The sequence below is a fragment of the Chaetomium globosum genome, genomic scaffold, assembly GCF_000143365.1.
Source record: "Chaetomium globosum CBS 148.51 scaffold_5 genomic scaffold, whole genome shotgun sequence".
NCBI lineage: Eukaryota > Fungi > Ascomycota > Sordariomycetes > Sordariales > Chaetomiaceae > Chaetomium > Chaetomium globosum.
In genome coordinates, this window is record NT_165980.1 from 2,340,814 (window position 1) to 2,354,774 (window position 13,961).

The 13,961-nt window shown below is 56.1% G+C and overlaps 8 protein-coding genes across 8 annotated transcripts; 4 read left to right on the forward strand and 4 right to left on the reverse strand.

Moving 5' to 3' along the window:
- Window positions 1–18: 18 nt before the first annotated feature.
- CHGG_07595 (uncharacterized protein) lies at window positions 19–670 on the forward strand (the record flags this gene model as incomplete). Its single annotated transcript, XM_001225250.1, has 2 exons — window positions 19–272; window positions 328–670. The coding sequence occupies 2 exons, from the start codon at window positions 19–21 to the stop codon at window positions 668–670; spliced, it is 597 nt and encodes a 198-aa protein (XP_001225251.1).
- Window positions 671–983: 313 nt separating this feature from the next.
- CHGG_07596 (uncharacterized protein) lies at window positions 984–1,970 on the reverse strand (the record flags this gene model as incomplete). The annotated part of the gene is made up of 1 exon (XM_001225251.1): window positions 984–1,970. One exon carries the CDS (start codon window positions 1,968–1,970, stop codon window positions 984–986), a length of 987 nt encoding a protein of 328 aa, XP_001225252.1.
- Window positions 1,971–2,639: 669 nt separating this feature from the next.
- CHGG_07597 (uncharacterized protein) lies at window positions 2,640–2,810 on the reverse strand (the record flags this gene model as incomplete). Its single annotated transcript, XM_001225252.1, has 1 exon — window positions 2,640–2,810. The coding sequence occupies one exon, from the start codon at window positions 2,808–2,810 to the stop codon at window positions 2,640–2,642; it is 171 nt and encodes a 56-aa protein (XP_001225253.1).
- A 760-nt stretch (window positions 2,811–3,570) lies between these two features.
- CHGG_07598 (uncharacterized protein) lies at window positions 3,571–5,694 on the forward strand (the record flags this gene model as incomplete). The annotated part of the gene is made up of 4 exons (XM_001225253.1): window positions 3,571–3,997; window positions 4,283–4,529; window positions 4,687–4,909; window positions 4,978–5,694. 4 exons carry the CDS (start codon window positions 3,571–3,573, stop codon window positions 5,692–5,694), a joined length of 1,614 nt encoding a protein of 537 aa, XP_001225254.1.
- A 292-nt stretch (window positions 5,695–5,986) lies between these two features.
- On the reverse strand, window positions 5,987–6,983 carry CHGG_07599 (uncharacterized protein; the record flags this gene model as incomplete). Its single annotated transcript, XM_001225254.1, has 3 exons — window positions 5,987–6,421; window positions 6,527–6,584; window positions 6,709–6,983. 3 exons carry the CDS (start codon window positions 6,981–6,983, stop codon window positions 5,987–5,989), a joined length of 768 nt encoding a protein of 255 aa, XP_001225255.1.
- A 1,307-nt stretch (window positions 6,984–8,290) lies between these two features.
- On the reverse strand, window positions 8,291–9,064 carry CHGG_07600 (uncharacterized protein; the record flags this gene model as incomplete). Its single annotated transcript, XM_001225255.1, has 3 exons — window positions 8,291–8,407; window positions 8,498–8,835; window positions 8,911–9,064. The coding sequence occupies 3 exons, from the start codon at window positions 9,062–9,064 to the stop codon at window positions 8,291–8,293; spliced, it is 609 nt and encodes a 202-aa protein (XP_001225256.1).
- Window positions 9,065–10,058: 994 nt separating this feature from the next.
- On the forward strand, window positions 10,059–11,137 carry CHGG_07601 (uncharacterized protein; the record flags this gene model as incomplete). Its single annotated transcript, XM_001225256.1, has 2 exons — window positions 10,059–10,239; window positions 10,509–11,137. 2 exons carry the CDS (start codon window positions 10,059–10,061, stop codon window positions 11,135–11,137), a joined length of 810 nt encoding a protein of 269 aa, XP_001225257.1.
- Window positions 11,138–12,435: 1,298 nt separating this feature from the next.
- On the forward strand, window positions 12,436–13,402 carry CHGG_07602 (uncharacterized protein; the record flags this gene model as incomplete). The annotated part of the gene is made up of 2 exons (XM_001225257.1): window positions 12,436–12,595; window positions 12,669–13,402. 2 exons carry the CDS (start codon window positions 12,436–12,438, stop codon window positions 13,400–13,402), a joined length of 894 nt encoding a protein of 297 aa, XP_001225258.1.
- Between the last annotated feature and the right edge of the window lie 559 nt (window positions 13,403–13,961).

A 13,961-nucleotide genomic window follows, 5' to 3' on the forward strand; every position in this document is an offset into this window, starting at 1 on the left:
GAAAACGCCGCCGCCGCCATGTCGACGCCCAAATTGTTTGCCCCAACCCTTCGGAGTCTGAGACTCGCCCCGAGACGTACCGCCGGGCCTACCGCGCGGCATATACGATGTTACACCAAAGCTGCCGCCGTGCCCCTGCCGGCCGCCGCAAGCCGATCAACCCCAGTCCGAGTGCGCCGGTCGCCGTGGCCGATTCCGTTGCAACAAAGGCCGTTTTCTGTCTCGGCCGCCGTTTCGCATGGCCATGTAGAGCCTCCCAAGCCCGGTGAAGAGTATGGGCTTCCAATTGATGTCCTGGTCCAACCTTTGCCCCGCTGACCGTCCTAGGCTCTACGTGACGTTCATCGACAAAGAAGGTGTCGAACACAAGATTGCCGTGTCCAAGGGTGATAACCTGCTCGATATCGCGCAAGCGAACGATCTGGAGATGGAGGGTGCATGCGGCGGGTCTTGCGCCTGCTCGACCTGCCACGTTATTGTGCTGGACCAGGATTACTACGACAAGATGCCCGAGCCGGACGATGACGAGAACGACATGCTCGATCTGGCATTTGGGCTGCAGGAGACAAGTCGGCTAGGCTGCCAAGTCGTCATGAAGCCCGAGCTGGACGGGTTGCGGGTGAAGCTGCCGTCCATGACGAGGAATCTGCAGTCGAGTGATTTCAAATGAAGGCACGCATATTCGGAGATATTTTCTTCTCTTAGACTGGCGTTGTGCGCGATGCATACACATGGGACTGGAAAGTTCGCAAAAAGATACCAAAAGTACGGCGGGCAGAGATGCTGGTTCGACGATGATATCCTCCTTAATCTGGCGCGGTGGCATCCTGGACGTTCTTAAAAAAAAGCCAATATCGGCCGATACAATGTACATGTACGATAGCAGGTGTTCCCACGAGGAAGGGCCGTACATAGACAACCAGAGACTCTGCTCTGAAAAGAGCAGTTGAAACCAAACAAAATAAAAACACCCCGCGACGCTACTACGCCTCCTCCAAACCGCCCTTCTTCAACCCCCCACCCCCGCTCGCGATCAGATCCAAAAACCCCTTCCGACTCATCTCGGTAACCTTCTCCTGCTTCCGATCCACCCCGACGACCCCCTCCTTGCGGGCGGCCCTCTCCGCCTCGGTGGCCTTGACCTGCGCGGCGCGCACGGCGTTGAACAATTTGACGACACCGCGCTGGGCGACCTTGCGCAGCCTCTTCTCGGCGGCCAGGATCTCGCCCGTGGTGGCGGCCTCGCCGGGGGCGACGTCGGGGACCTCCTCGATCTCGCCGGTGGCGACGTTGAGGGTGCGCGCGGTGCTGGCGACCAGTACGTCGCGCACGCGGCCCTTCTCCATGGCCAGCCGCTTCTGCTCGCGCAGCCGCTTGCGCGCCTTGGCCTCAAGCGCCGCGTCCACCGCCTGCCGCGACTGCTCCGCCGCCGCCGCGCTGCGCGCCACGATCGGGTCTGCCCGCCGCGACGCCGGCAGCTTGGACGCTAGCATCTTGGAGATGGACGTCGCGAACGCCGCCGGGTCGTTGCGTTTTGACCGCGTGTCGTTGCCGCCGCGCCGTGATTCTGTTGCCGAATCGTCGTCGCTGTGACTGGCGGCGTCGGAGAACTCATCTTGGTCGCCGTCGTCGGATGAGTGATCTTCTTTGCTGCCGGCGGAGTTGGGGGAGGCGGGGGCGTCTCGGGCGACGAAGGGTTTAGGTTTTGGTGCTGTTTCGGCCTCGGATTGTGAGTTGGAATCGGATGCGGAGCCGGCTGAAGATGCGCCGTCGTCTACCTCGATGTTGTCGAGGTCCTCGTCGTCCGAGTCGAGCAGGTTGGCGGGAACAGGTGCATTCTCATCGTCGCTTCCACTTTCTTCAGAGCTGCTGTGGTAGGCCGCTATTTTCCTTTGCTTTTTGGTCGGCCGTGCCGCCCGGCTCTTAGGACCATCGCTGATTGAGCGCTTCTTTATCGATGAGCCAGCCATGGTGTGCTCTGGTTGTGGTTCAATTGGTGTTCGATGACGGTGGGACTAGAGCCGGGCAATGGACCGCGGGAGCAATGGCCATGCAACTTTCCCGAAATTTTTGGCGGTGGGCGGCGGCAGATTTGTGCCCCGCAATACAAGCCTTCTTGGCATTGTGCTTTCAACAACTTCCGTCCCTCCTCTCATTCCTCCCTTATCGAAACGAACGACAATTACGAATACACCTCCACAACTCCTTGCATAAGTTCAGGCGAACATGTATTTTAATTTTCCGTCGCTTACTGTCATCTACTCTCTGTTTTTACACAACCCCGGCCACGGAATCGAACTCGGCCAGTTGCCAGGCAAATCCCAGGCCAGTCTTGCAGATGAGGCACGGCGTGTAGGCATTGAACAATATCACGCGGCATCTCACTTTATGGCGGCCGGTTGTGACACTCGGCATGAGTTCAATTCAGCTATGGGATTGGTGACAACAGGACCACCAATCTGAACTATAACGGCTCCCTTGAACGCTACCTCATATCGTTGACCGACGAGTGCCGGCAGCCCTGCTCCAACTTCTTGCCGACTGTCAAGTGACTTTGGTTTCTAAACTTCTGTCAGTGAACGAGACCCTTCGCTTTATTGCCCCCCTGCACACACTCACGGGCAACCTACGCCACTACTTCACTTCTTCAAGTGGACGATGCGGCCCTTGGTGTTGGAGGCGTGGCTGCCGAAGGAGCGCTGGTTGGTCATCTCCTCAGCGGAGAGGTTGGATGGAAGGGTGGTCGCCTGGTCTGCGACGCCGGAGGCGGCGGGCCACACGGATTTCCAGGGCTGGTTGGTGCCGGGCATGTTGTTCGAGTTGGTGGTTCAAAGTTGGGTACTGCTTGTGGAGTTGTTGTTCGGTCTGGGATATGAAGCGAGTCGTGAGCCATGAAGACGGGTTACGGCGTGGCCATCTTATAGATGAACCCTAGCAGGCATCATGTCTGCTTCTGTTTGACACCCGACGTCGGCTCGATACTAGGGTTTCCTTCCGAGAGGGAACTCTGGTCAACCTTCATCAATGCGTAGCTTGATAGGCCCTCAACCTTCTCTATCTTGCGCAATATTTCGCCAATCTTTTCCTCCTTCAGCATAGCACGAAGCCTTATATTAAGCGAAGGGAGAGGGCTGAATGCATCTCGACGCAGAACGAGGAAGCCGACAGGATGCCCAAATCGCGCCGTACACCACGCGACCTCCGTACCATGTTTCGTGCATTACGCGATCGAGCTCCTGCAGGTGCTACCAATCAGGCACAGAGAATAAAGCTCGCGATGCCCTTCTGCAGGAGCAATATCTCTCAAATCTGCTCAGTGCATCCCACGAGGCATTCCCTCGACCCCCCAAACCCCTCGATGGAACGGTGGGGTATAGCCGTTCTATCCGAAATGGGAACCCGGTGGTTAACAGCATCAACGTCATCCGCCTATCAAAAGCATCAATCCCTCAAGGCTCCCTCCAGTGATGTTTACCATAGTCTGGCCGTCTGATTCCCTCTGTCATCCCCGACCAAGCTGTCTGTCGCCATCCTCCACACGACTCTAACCTCCCTCACGGCTACGTGACAATGGCCGACTCAATTACAGCCACTATCAGATACGTCCAGCGGGATGAAAGCCAGGACCTCAGTGAGAAGCCATACATTTTGCACTATGCGGCCCCTGATGGGTTTCCCCAAAACAACTTTACCATCAAGCCTGTCCACGGCATCAAGGTCCACAACTTTCGAGCCTCTGGGGTCACCTACGAAGAGCGTGGCATAGGGATAGCTCCCATCAATAGCAACGGGATGAAGCCCGAATGCTTTGACGATGACGACTGGGTCGAGCAGATCTATCTCCCAGAACTTCACCGGTCCGTCTGTGCCGCCCTCGGGGCAAAAGACATGACCATCTTCGACTGGATGTTGCGCAAGCGAGCACCTTCCTTCCCAGTGAGGAAGCCAGGCGAGGATAACGGGGAAAATCATCAGCCCTCGCTGTCAGCGCACATCGGTGAGAGATAGCCATGCCATAGACCCTCTTATTTGCTGCCCGGATGGTTTTTGACCCTAGACAGACTACACCACGGCGGAACTCGCTTCCCGGTTACCGCAGTACTTTGGTGAAGATCGGGATGAGATTCTCAGCCGGAAGTACCAGGTCATCAAGTAAGCTCATCTCAGCCTTTTCCTACGCCATAACAGGACATATTTTAGCTAACGCACGGCCTTAGCATCTGGAAGCCATTGACTGGCCCATGTCGTGACTTCCCCATGGCATACTTAGACCCAACAACAGTCGACCGGGAGAAGGACCTCATGACCGTCGATGAGGTGTTCCCCACCGTGGCCAACGAGGTGTTCCAGGTCCGGTGGAACCCGGACCACAAGTGGTACTACGTGCCTGACCAGCTCGAGTCCGAAGTCACCATCTTCAACGCTTTTGACTCTGAGAAGGGTCAAAGCCTGGCTGTCCCGCACTGTTCGTTTGACTTGGGTGACGCGGCGGGCTCCGCGATCCCGAGGCAGAGCATTGAAGTTCGGGCGTTTATTTTTTACTAAGGGTAATAGTTGGGGTCAACGCCGGTCCGGCTGTGGTAGGCTGAGTCTTATTTCCCAGCAGCGGGGGAACTTGCCTAGAGAAAACCTTCGTTTGCCGCAAAGGGGGCTTTGTAACTAAACACCTAGGGTATCATTTACCAGATTGGCACGCCCACACAATACAATCGCGGATCAATCCATCGTTCCACCCTCACCCAACCTTCGAAGCTCAGCCAGGTCCATGACACCCGGAGTCTGGCCTCCCAAGAGCGCACTCCCCGATTACGGCTATCGCCCCAGGAACCCTTTTTGCTACGCCATCTATGTGGAAACCACACAACATCACCAGGGCATTATATACTCCAAGCCCAAGCTCTCTCCGATGGTTTGTTGAGCTACTCCGCGGTTACCTTTCCCAACCCGAACGATTCCATACATACAGTCTGCCTGCAGCCTATTATTGGCTGGGCGGCGAAAAGCTCGATCTCGCAGATCAATGGAATATGCCAAAGGATTCCAATGGGTGCGCCAGATGATGATCGGGAGGGATCCCTCCTACCGGGCCAGCCGCCTCGCGATAAGGCGGAGTGGGCGAACGTGGCCATCGACGCTCTCTTCGCGCAGGGCCTCTTCCTGCCGCTGGGCCGGTTGGACGCTAAAGAACCCAATTTCAGCCCTGGCCCGAAGCGACGCCCCTTGGCCGGGTTTACATTGTGGCCGGGGGCTCCAAGGACACCTGTTGTGGAGTTGCTCGGGGCTGAATTTGGTGTGGTGCAAGAGACCGAGGTGTTTGAGGGTGTGGGTACCTTGGACCCCTACCTGGAGCCCGGCTTGCCCTATGCGGCGCGGAGGCGCGGGGCGAATGCAGGACACCGCCCTCCTTCACCGCACCGGGCTGAGAATGGTGTGGCGAATGCACCACACCCTTTTCCTCCCCATCCATCTCCAGCTGCCGCGGCGCCAGAGAGCGTCAAGCACCCGGCTCAGGCTAGCAGGGCGACAGCGCTTCCTTGCGAGCATTGGTTGAGGCTAGGTGCTTTGCTCATCTCTCTGTGTCTTGCTGTTTACTCCATGAAGGGGGGGTCGGCGGGCCCTGCTTCTTACCTTCTACTCGTCTTTATTTTATTTTTCCTAAGCGGTCCGAGGGCGGCACTGGTAGGTGGTCACTAGGGGGGGTGCGCGGGTCTGGGAGAATAAATGTCTGTTTCCTTCGATTGGGCCTTGCCTTTGGATTAGTAAAGGGGGATGGATGGATGTGGGTGGGAATATCTGTTGTATTTCTGTTCAATTTCCTCCTTGGTTTGTTAATGGGGGTTGGGTTGGGCGGTGTGAATTTGAAGGAGGGGACAGGCATCCGCTACCTATTTATTTCGTCTCTCCCACAAGGAAGATATTCGCGGGGCAGAATGACTAGAGGAAGAACTTGATAATTTGATGTCTGTCTATTGGATTGGTTTTCTTCTCACAAAGTATAATTGTAATCTTTGTGGCGTGTCATGAGGTCTGCTTCAGCAAAGTACTCGTCCAACATTCCAGCAAGCTCCGAGCCCCAACTGGACCCCGTGCGATCGAACCGTCGCCCGTACACGTCGCTGCAACAATACTCCCAGTACACCGGATACCATCCAGCGTTCTGCCAATTGACCATAACGACAGTTCCGTCTTTACGGAGAATGAGATTCCGCCCCACTAGATCGGCATGAGTGAAGACGGATTCATTGTGCCCGTTAAAGACTTTGCGGTAGGCACGCTGTACCGCTTGGAACTCGGCGAGGAATATGAGCATTGACCGTGGGGAGGTAACGCAGCATGGCCTCAGTCCACTGCTCGTTAGTCTCGTGTGGCCCCGAGGTAGCCTTGTCCGGGTGCGGTCGTTGTTGGATCCATTTGCATGAAACTCCTTTCTCGTACCCGTTGCCCCCAAATGCCGCCGTAGTAGCCCGGGGAGGGGATACTACGTATCTTGTCCAGGTTTCGGCGTATCTGGGCAGCGATAGCTGACCTTTCCGGCAGATCCAGCGTATCCAATATATCTCCGAGGTGCCATCCTGGGATAAACTCTTGGATGATGAAGTTCAAGCCAGTTCCCTCATGTAGAACATTGCGTAGAGTTTGGGGACCGGCATATTCGTCGATTGTTGAACAAAGAGCATATTCTCGCCCTCCTGGAGGGAGACGTCATACCCGGCATGGACATCAGTCGGGCTGTACTTAACAGCGAAGTGCTCACCGACGCGGTAAATAGGGACGTCTCCTTCGCGGTGGGAGCCCACCTTGGGAGCAGCAAGGATCTCCGCCACGGAGGGTAGAGGTGCTGGGAGGAGCTCATCAGGGACACGATATGGTAATTTAGGTCGCGTAGCGGGCGTGGTAACCTTTTCGAGGGCGCAGAGCGACGAGGTCTCGACGAGGATATCCAGTACCGATGGGAATGGGGACCTAGGGGAAGATTTAGCCATGATGTCTATGGTGGACTTCTTAAGCCTCTGCGACGGAAGCCGAAGTTTCAGTTAGAATCACCCTTAGGAACGAAGCTATAGTCGTGTTCTGTGCCTGTCGTAGGGAATTTGGAGGCTGGGTTAGGACCATGCTTAGGACCGAGCCCTTCTCGGTATTTATACCTACCTGATAGTATAGTATTCTTGGCCTTCTGCAAAAACAGCCATTTTACCCTTTGGTCTTTGTTGAGGTTATTACGTTGGCCAGGCTTCAGTTGTTTTCCCTCTGTGGCTTGCACCGAGACCAGGCTTCATGTCGATTCGCCGCCCAACCACCCACAAAGCAAACTAAGCGAGAATCTAAGAGAGCGTATAGGGAAACCATCCCATTGTTATGACACGTTCAGGAAGGGGTTGCCACGCCCTTGGCACCTAAACAAAAACAAACGTTTGGTGAGCTTACCTAGGCCTAGGAGATCCCTGTTGTGTGGGCTTTTAAATTTAGGTACTTCAGTTCCTGTCTTTAGGTTGAGAATTACCTAATGTACTCTTTTACTCTAGAGCCATAACTACTGCTAGCCTCTCAATGGCGGAGCATGTTTCCTGGGATAACCATCATCCCAGTGTTCTGACAGGGGTAGTTATTCCACAATTTGTGGGGGACAGAGTATGCGCCTCGGGGTATTAATCCATACCTATATAACGCGCGAGAGCATAGTCGTGTCCGGCCGGTGCGTGTCGGTTCCCACTACAAACAAAAGCACCACTACCACAGTAACTCTCGTGAGAGACCACAATGGATCTGGCCAACCCCAGCTGAGAACTCGACCTTGCCGGGGTCAACGCTCTTGTCAAGGCCGCGGACACTTTCGAGGTATTACCTTAACTGCATCTACATACATCCTCCAACCACTTTTAGCCTTTCCAAGTTCCTTTCCTCCCACCGCACCCCGGAGCAGAAGAAGGGGCGTGATCGATAGCAATGGAGATCTAGACCCACAGACAAGGTGTATTTCCAGTCCATCAAATAGTGTAGCGCCACACAAAGGTAAGAGTGGTACGAGGTTAGATATGTAGTAGTCATCCCCATATTATTTTCAGCTCTCATTACTCTCGTTGCAGAGTGAATTCACCTCCCATCTAAGCAACCGATGATTCCGCCCTAGCGCAGAACTCACAACCAACAACCTCAGTGCATTCACAGTAGCCTGTTGGTCCGACCGCCTACTAACTTATTTACACCCTCAGCTTTCCGACTCCACCACTCCATCAAGTAGGACAACACAAAGCACGCTCCCCCCCCCACCCCGACCGATCCAACCTCCACCTCACAACAGCCCCACCAAACCCGCCAACCCGGCCACCAACACCCCAACCCACGAAGACGTGGACCCGTGGCTGGGGACCACAAGCGGCCCTGGGGCAGCACCGGCAGTCGACACGGACTAGACTCACAGCGTCAGCAACCTCAAGGTATTTAGGTAGTATCACGCGCGCGCGCAACCAGCCAATTAATGACCCACTACGGAACTCACACTAGTCGCCGACGGGCCAGAGTTGGCCGTCTCGGCGTCGGTAGCAGCGCTGCTCGGTGGCGGTGGGGTGGTGACAGCCGTTCCGGTTCCGGTTTCGGTTCCGGTTTCGGTTTCAGTCGTGGGAGTGGGAGCGGGAACAGACGTGGGAGCGGACGACGCGGGAGCGGCCGGCGACGGGGTGGCGCTTAGGCCGCACGCCGACGCGGCGCCGCCCACGCCGGTGCCGTAGATGCGCCAGATGTCGAACTCCAGCGCGCACTCCAGGCAGGCGTCGTAGTAGCCCGTCCAGGTTGCGTTGGTGCAGTGGGTTGGGTTGCGGCCACCGGCGAGGGCGTTACCTGCGTGGGGGGAAGGATGGGTTAGTGTTTAGGGGTGGTTGGGGAGGAAAGGACTGGAGGCGGGGGGATGGTTACCGCAGTTGGAGTGGCATTCGTACTGTGGTGTGCCGGGGGCTTGGCGGCTCAGGATCAGAGCGTGGTCTAGTGGCTGAGTGTTTTCCAGGAGGGCAGCATTGGCGAAGGAAACTGCCAAAAGGCCAAACAAAGATAGCATTAAGAGGTTTTGCATGTTTTCGAATGGATAGTACGAGAGCTCCGAAGGTGTGGAACGAGGGTCTGAAAGGACTCAAAGGAGGGTGTGAAAGAAGGGTGGGTTGTGTTGGATCAGAACAGGACGGACGGCACGAACAAAAGGAGAGAGATTAAGAGGGAAAGGGGTTGTAATGGCCAATTCCAACCAAACTCCGTAATGACCCGGGGGCCTCCGATTCGAGATGGAATGCGATGTCGGCTGTCCGAAAGCTGGTCTTCGTGTTTTCTCTTGTTTGTCGACAGGGGTTACCGGACGAATGACCCCTGGTCGGGAGTTTGAAGCCGTCCAATAATGGGTTTGGATCAGATCTAATCAAAAGCGGGACTACTGCGCCAAGCCAATTTATCTGATCATCTGGACAACAATGGTCCAATTGAAGCAGCTCAAGGAGCGAGGACCGCTCGAAAAAACCTGCGAGGAGGAGTGCAGAGTCGGGAAGGTGCCATTCAATGCTCAAAATCAGGCCACCAAGCAAACTGGATTCTTTATCCGGGTTAGCAACAGCAAAAACTTTGCGTCCTTTGGGTCTTGGTTTCCCGGCCTTTTTTCCATGAGCGGTAAGCCGGTAAATCCCTCCGGACTCGAGCCATTTGGCGGCTGAGATGCATTGACAGAACCGCATTTGTCTCGTGGGTAAGAAATCCTGAATTCTCTGTGTCACCTTTCTCTTGGCAGCAATTTCTGCCATTGGCCTGCCCCCGCATGTGTCCCAACGCCGATAGAGGGGCTAGGACCACAGAAGATAAAGGACGGCAGTGCTACCCACCCGTTTCCGTGCTTCCAGGTGGTACTTAGGTACGCTGTCAGTCATACCAGACACTCGATAAGGGGCAATGTGTGTTGTCACCCCGCCCGCCCTCTCCTCACTTTCCACTTAGGCTACGTCCAATCCTCGAATCTATCCTGAAACCAATTCTTTACCCAAACTCTGCGCCTTTAACATCTAGATTTTGACGTAGAGCACCTCGACATGGCGCTTCTTCGGCCAGTGCTCGTCCTCGCGCTGGCGACTAAGGCACTGGGCGCATCCGACAACATGGGCCCTGCCTCCTTCTTTTGGCCGCCCGACCGTGCCTGGTCCGCACAAACAGACAACACGCCGCCGTGTGGCTCTAGTGCTGGCGTCGGCAATAGAACAGAGTTTCCCTTGAGTAAGCGCTCTAGTTGATGGTTCTGGTACGTTGTTACTGATCCATGATTTCACCAGGCGGTGGTAAGATTGCGTTTACCGCCCAGGACGATTCCTACGACACGCAATTGAGCATCTCCTTCAGCAACGGTAGCAACGCCCACCACCTCCTCCCAACACGAAACCATCCTCTCTCTCCCAACCCCCTAAACCACCACCCTCCGGCGCACCAGCCCCCAAACCCACCACCAAGACAAGACAAGATCTAACCAACCCCCCCCTAAACCCCAGACCCCCAATCCCAATCCGACTTCACCCGCCTCGCCACCACCCCTATCCCCGAGCTCGACCCCGGCCACACCTGCCTCTCCATCCCGGACCCACCCCAAGCCCTAGCGCGCGCCGGCGTCAACGCCACCCTTCAGATGCGCTACACGGCCGACTTCGACCGGCCCGAGAACCAGACCTTCTACGCCTGCGCCGACGTCGTCTTCGTGCCCGCGGCGGCCTTCAACCCGGCCGACGTGCCCTGCTTTAATGCGTCTGACCCGGTCGATGTGCCCGCCCCGACGGTCACGGGTGAGCCGACGGGGTTGCCGGGACATGAGGAGGGGGGCCCGCCTTTGGTTGAGGATGGCGGTGATGATGGGGAGGGGGAGGGTGATGGTGGGCGGAGGTTGTCATCGGGGGCGATTGCTGGTGCGGTGGTGGGAAGTGTGGTGGGGTTTGCGCTGATTGTGGGGCTGGGGTTGTTGTTCTATCGCGAGCGCGAGCGCAAGAAGAGGCTGTTGCGGGAGAGAGATGCTGGGAGGGCGGTTAAGTGGGTGGATGACTCGCAGGGACGCAGCCAGGCTGGGAAAGACTCGACGTCGGTGGCGGGGGAGAGTATCAGGATGGGGAATCTGCCGGCGCAGGGCTGATTGGAAATCGGGGAAAGTGTGATGTCTATGTCTCTGATATTACAACTTGTTGGGTATTTGGGCAGTCTTGTTATTCAAATGCGATCAATTAGATAAAACTCACAAAATTGCGGCAATGTCTCTTGCATGATGGGCAGGTCGTTTTTAACACCCCCACTTCCCAACAAGACGTCGTTTTATAGTTTTCGGCCCCCCACCCCCTGCATGATTGTTTCCTTGTTTATGTCGCGGAAGTACCAATTTTGTGGCGTTGAGAATTGACACTGTCCGATTCCATGCGAACCACGTGGAGATCGGGCGGAAACATGCAGAGTGCTGAAACTACGCGGGAAACACGCGGGAAACACGCGGGAACCATGCGATTTCAATTTTGTACCGTGGCGTCCAATCCATCATCGAGGGAATTCTTAAAAGGGAAAAACTCGGAAATGAAGTGAAAGCCTTCATTCTCCACTTTCGCTTCCAGCTGTCAATCATGCCTGTCTGCACTTCGCATTCCGCCCCATGCTTGAAGAGGGTTCACATGCCGAGGGAAATTACAGACTGCAACACTCAAGCATAATGCAACCCGTAGATTTGGACCATACAAAAACTATGCCTCCTGCCTCTTGACGGCTTGAGGACAGCGTGGGTATCCCCTATACATACCGAAACGGGTCATTGATGACCGTAACCCTTGTCATGTTTCCATCTCAGTCGTCTTCATTTGATGTGAAGGATGGTTGCAGGTGACCTAGTTCGAGTGGGGGCTGGAAGTGGGGGGATTAATGCGAATGCCTGACGTTCTTCCACAATCTAACGGGTTTTCAACAGGCCAGCAGCTCTCGGCCGATCTCGAAACAAAAGCCGGCCCGGTCGTCGGCGCCGGGGCCGGGTGCTAAACGACAGGCCCCACAATTCCCGGCCGCCAAGCCGGCCGCAGAAGGGTTCCGGCCCGGCGTTTGAACCCCTTCTTACCATTCAAAACGGGAATTCGCTGAATTGCACAACGCAAAAACCAGACGATGACCATCCATATAGCAGCCCAAGCCGTCGTTGAAACTAATGCCTTGTCAGAGCCCACTTGGCACAAACAATTTTGTGTCTCTTGACACCCCGCCCCCATTCCTGCCGCGTATCGGTGTTGTATGGTCAGTGCATTTAGGTTTCCAAGGGAGTTAAATGTAGCCGTCAGCATGGGGCTACCCAGATTTCCCATGATTCTCTCCGATTCCATCGGGCTTGAGCCGGGTCGTGTACCACCCTCGGATGCATCTCTTCCCTAACTCAAAGCCACATTGCACTGATACTCATCCAAGATGAATACCTTCAGGAAGAATGGTAACTCAGCTGCAAGGTCAACGCAGAGACCAGCTACCAAAAGACCGCAGAGTGGAGCACCGCAGTCACAGACCACGACCACGAAAACTACGAAGAAAGTGGTAGCAGGGCCCAATGGTCAACCAGTCCAGGTCGTTGGTGCGTCCTAAACCCCTGGCCACTCCCACTTGACTTCCATAAGCAACTACTGATTGCCTTGTCTTGAAAACAGAAGAGCGTACGGTCAAAAAGACCATGTGGACCCGAGCCGTAAACGGCGCCAGCAAAGCCGCTAAACCCAGCACCTGGAAGCACCCAGGCAAGTCCGCCAAAACCCCCCCCACCCACGCCAGCAAGCTAGGCAAAGACAGCTCAGGCTTCAACCTGAGCTACTACCGCAAGTCCTTCTTCATGCTCGAAAAACAAGCCCAATTCGACCTCTACGTGAACGGCCTCGCCCCCAAAATGACCATCTGGGAAGTCAACATGCTCAAAGCGTCCCGCCGCCGCGCCGTGCGCGTCTTCCGTCCGCACGCCGTCATGTACGAGGCGCACGTCTCGCCGCAGGGCTACACGGCGCCGACGCGCGACCTCGTCGCCGAAGCCAAAGCCGCCAAGCGCCGCGCCGCTGCCACCGCCCAGGCCCGCAAGACCAAGCTCGCCAACTCCACCGCCGCGGCCCCCGGCGACGCCCTCCCCATCCACCCCACCCCGGCCCACTACGCAAAGATCCAAACCCCCCGCCCGACAAAGGCCCAGCAGCAGCAGCAACAGCAGCTGCGCCAGAAAGAGGCGGAACAGCGCCTGCGCCAGAAACAGCTGCAGGAGAAGTATCGGTTGCAGCAGCAGCAGCAGCAGCAGCAGCAGGCTGCGCGGGTGCGGCAGGCGGGGGCGGCTGGGCAGGGCCGCGTGGTGGGGGGGAGGCGTGTGGTGGGGCAGAGCGTGGCGAGTAGTTCGAGGAATTAGGTGAGGGTTGTGAGGGGGGCCGAGTTGGGGTAAGGGGTAGGGGTTGTGGTTGTTGGTTCTGTAGTTGCTGAATGAAGGCGGATGTTAGATGGATGGATGGAATTTATTTCGCCCGGAGGCACTGGGCCTATAGGGCCTTAGCACGCTAACTACATCCGGATCAAATCGTTTTGCCTTTAACTCGTACAAGCCCCCTACTTCTTCCCTCTTTCTCGCTGCACCATTTACCTCTTGCCTTGGTTGTTGTTAGCAGATCAGCTTGGAGGCTACTTTCTCCAAGTGTTCAGCGTCCTATCTTCAGCAGCTAAAGCGGGACCTGCTGGTTAAGGCTCGTGGTTGAGGCTCGTGGTGTTGAGTGTCGGCTTCTTCTACTGTGACTGGTCTAGATTCTCCTCCTCATTCAGCTCCAGCCTTCCTGTGCCTTTGTGTCCGCTAGGGCACATTCCATTTGACGTTGGTATTCCTGGAGCTGATGGTGTAACTCTTGGATCGTGTTCTGCTGCTTGCTGACCCCGTCGCGTAATTCGCCCCCTCAAGGGTCCATTGTTCGATGATTGTA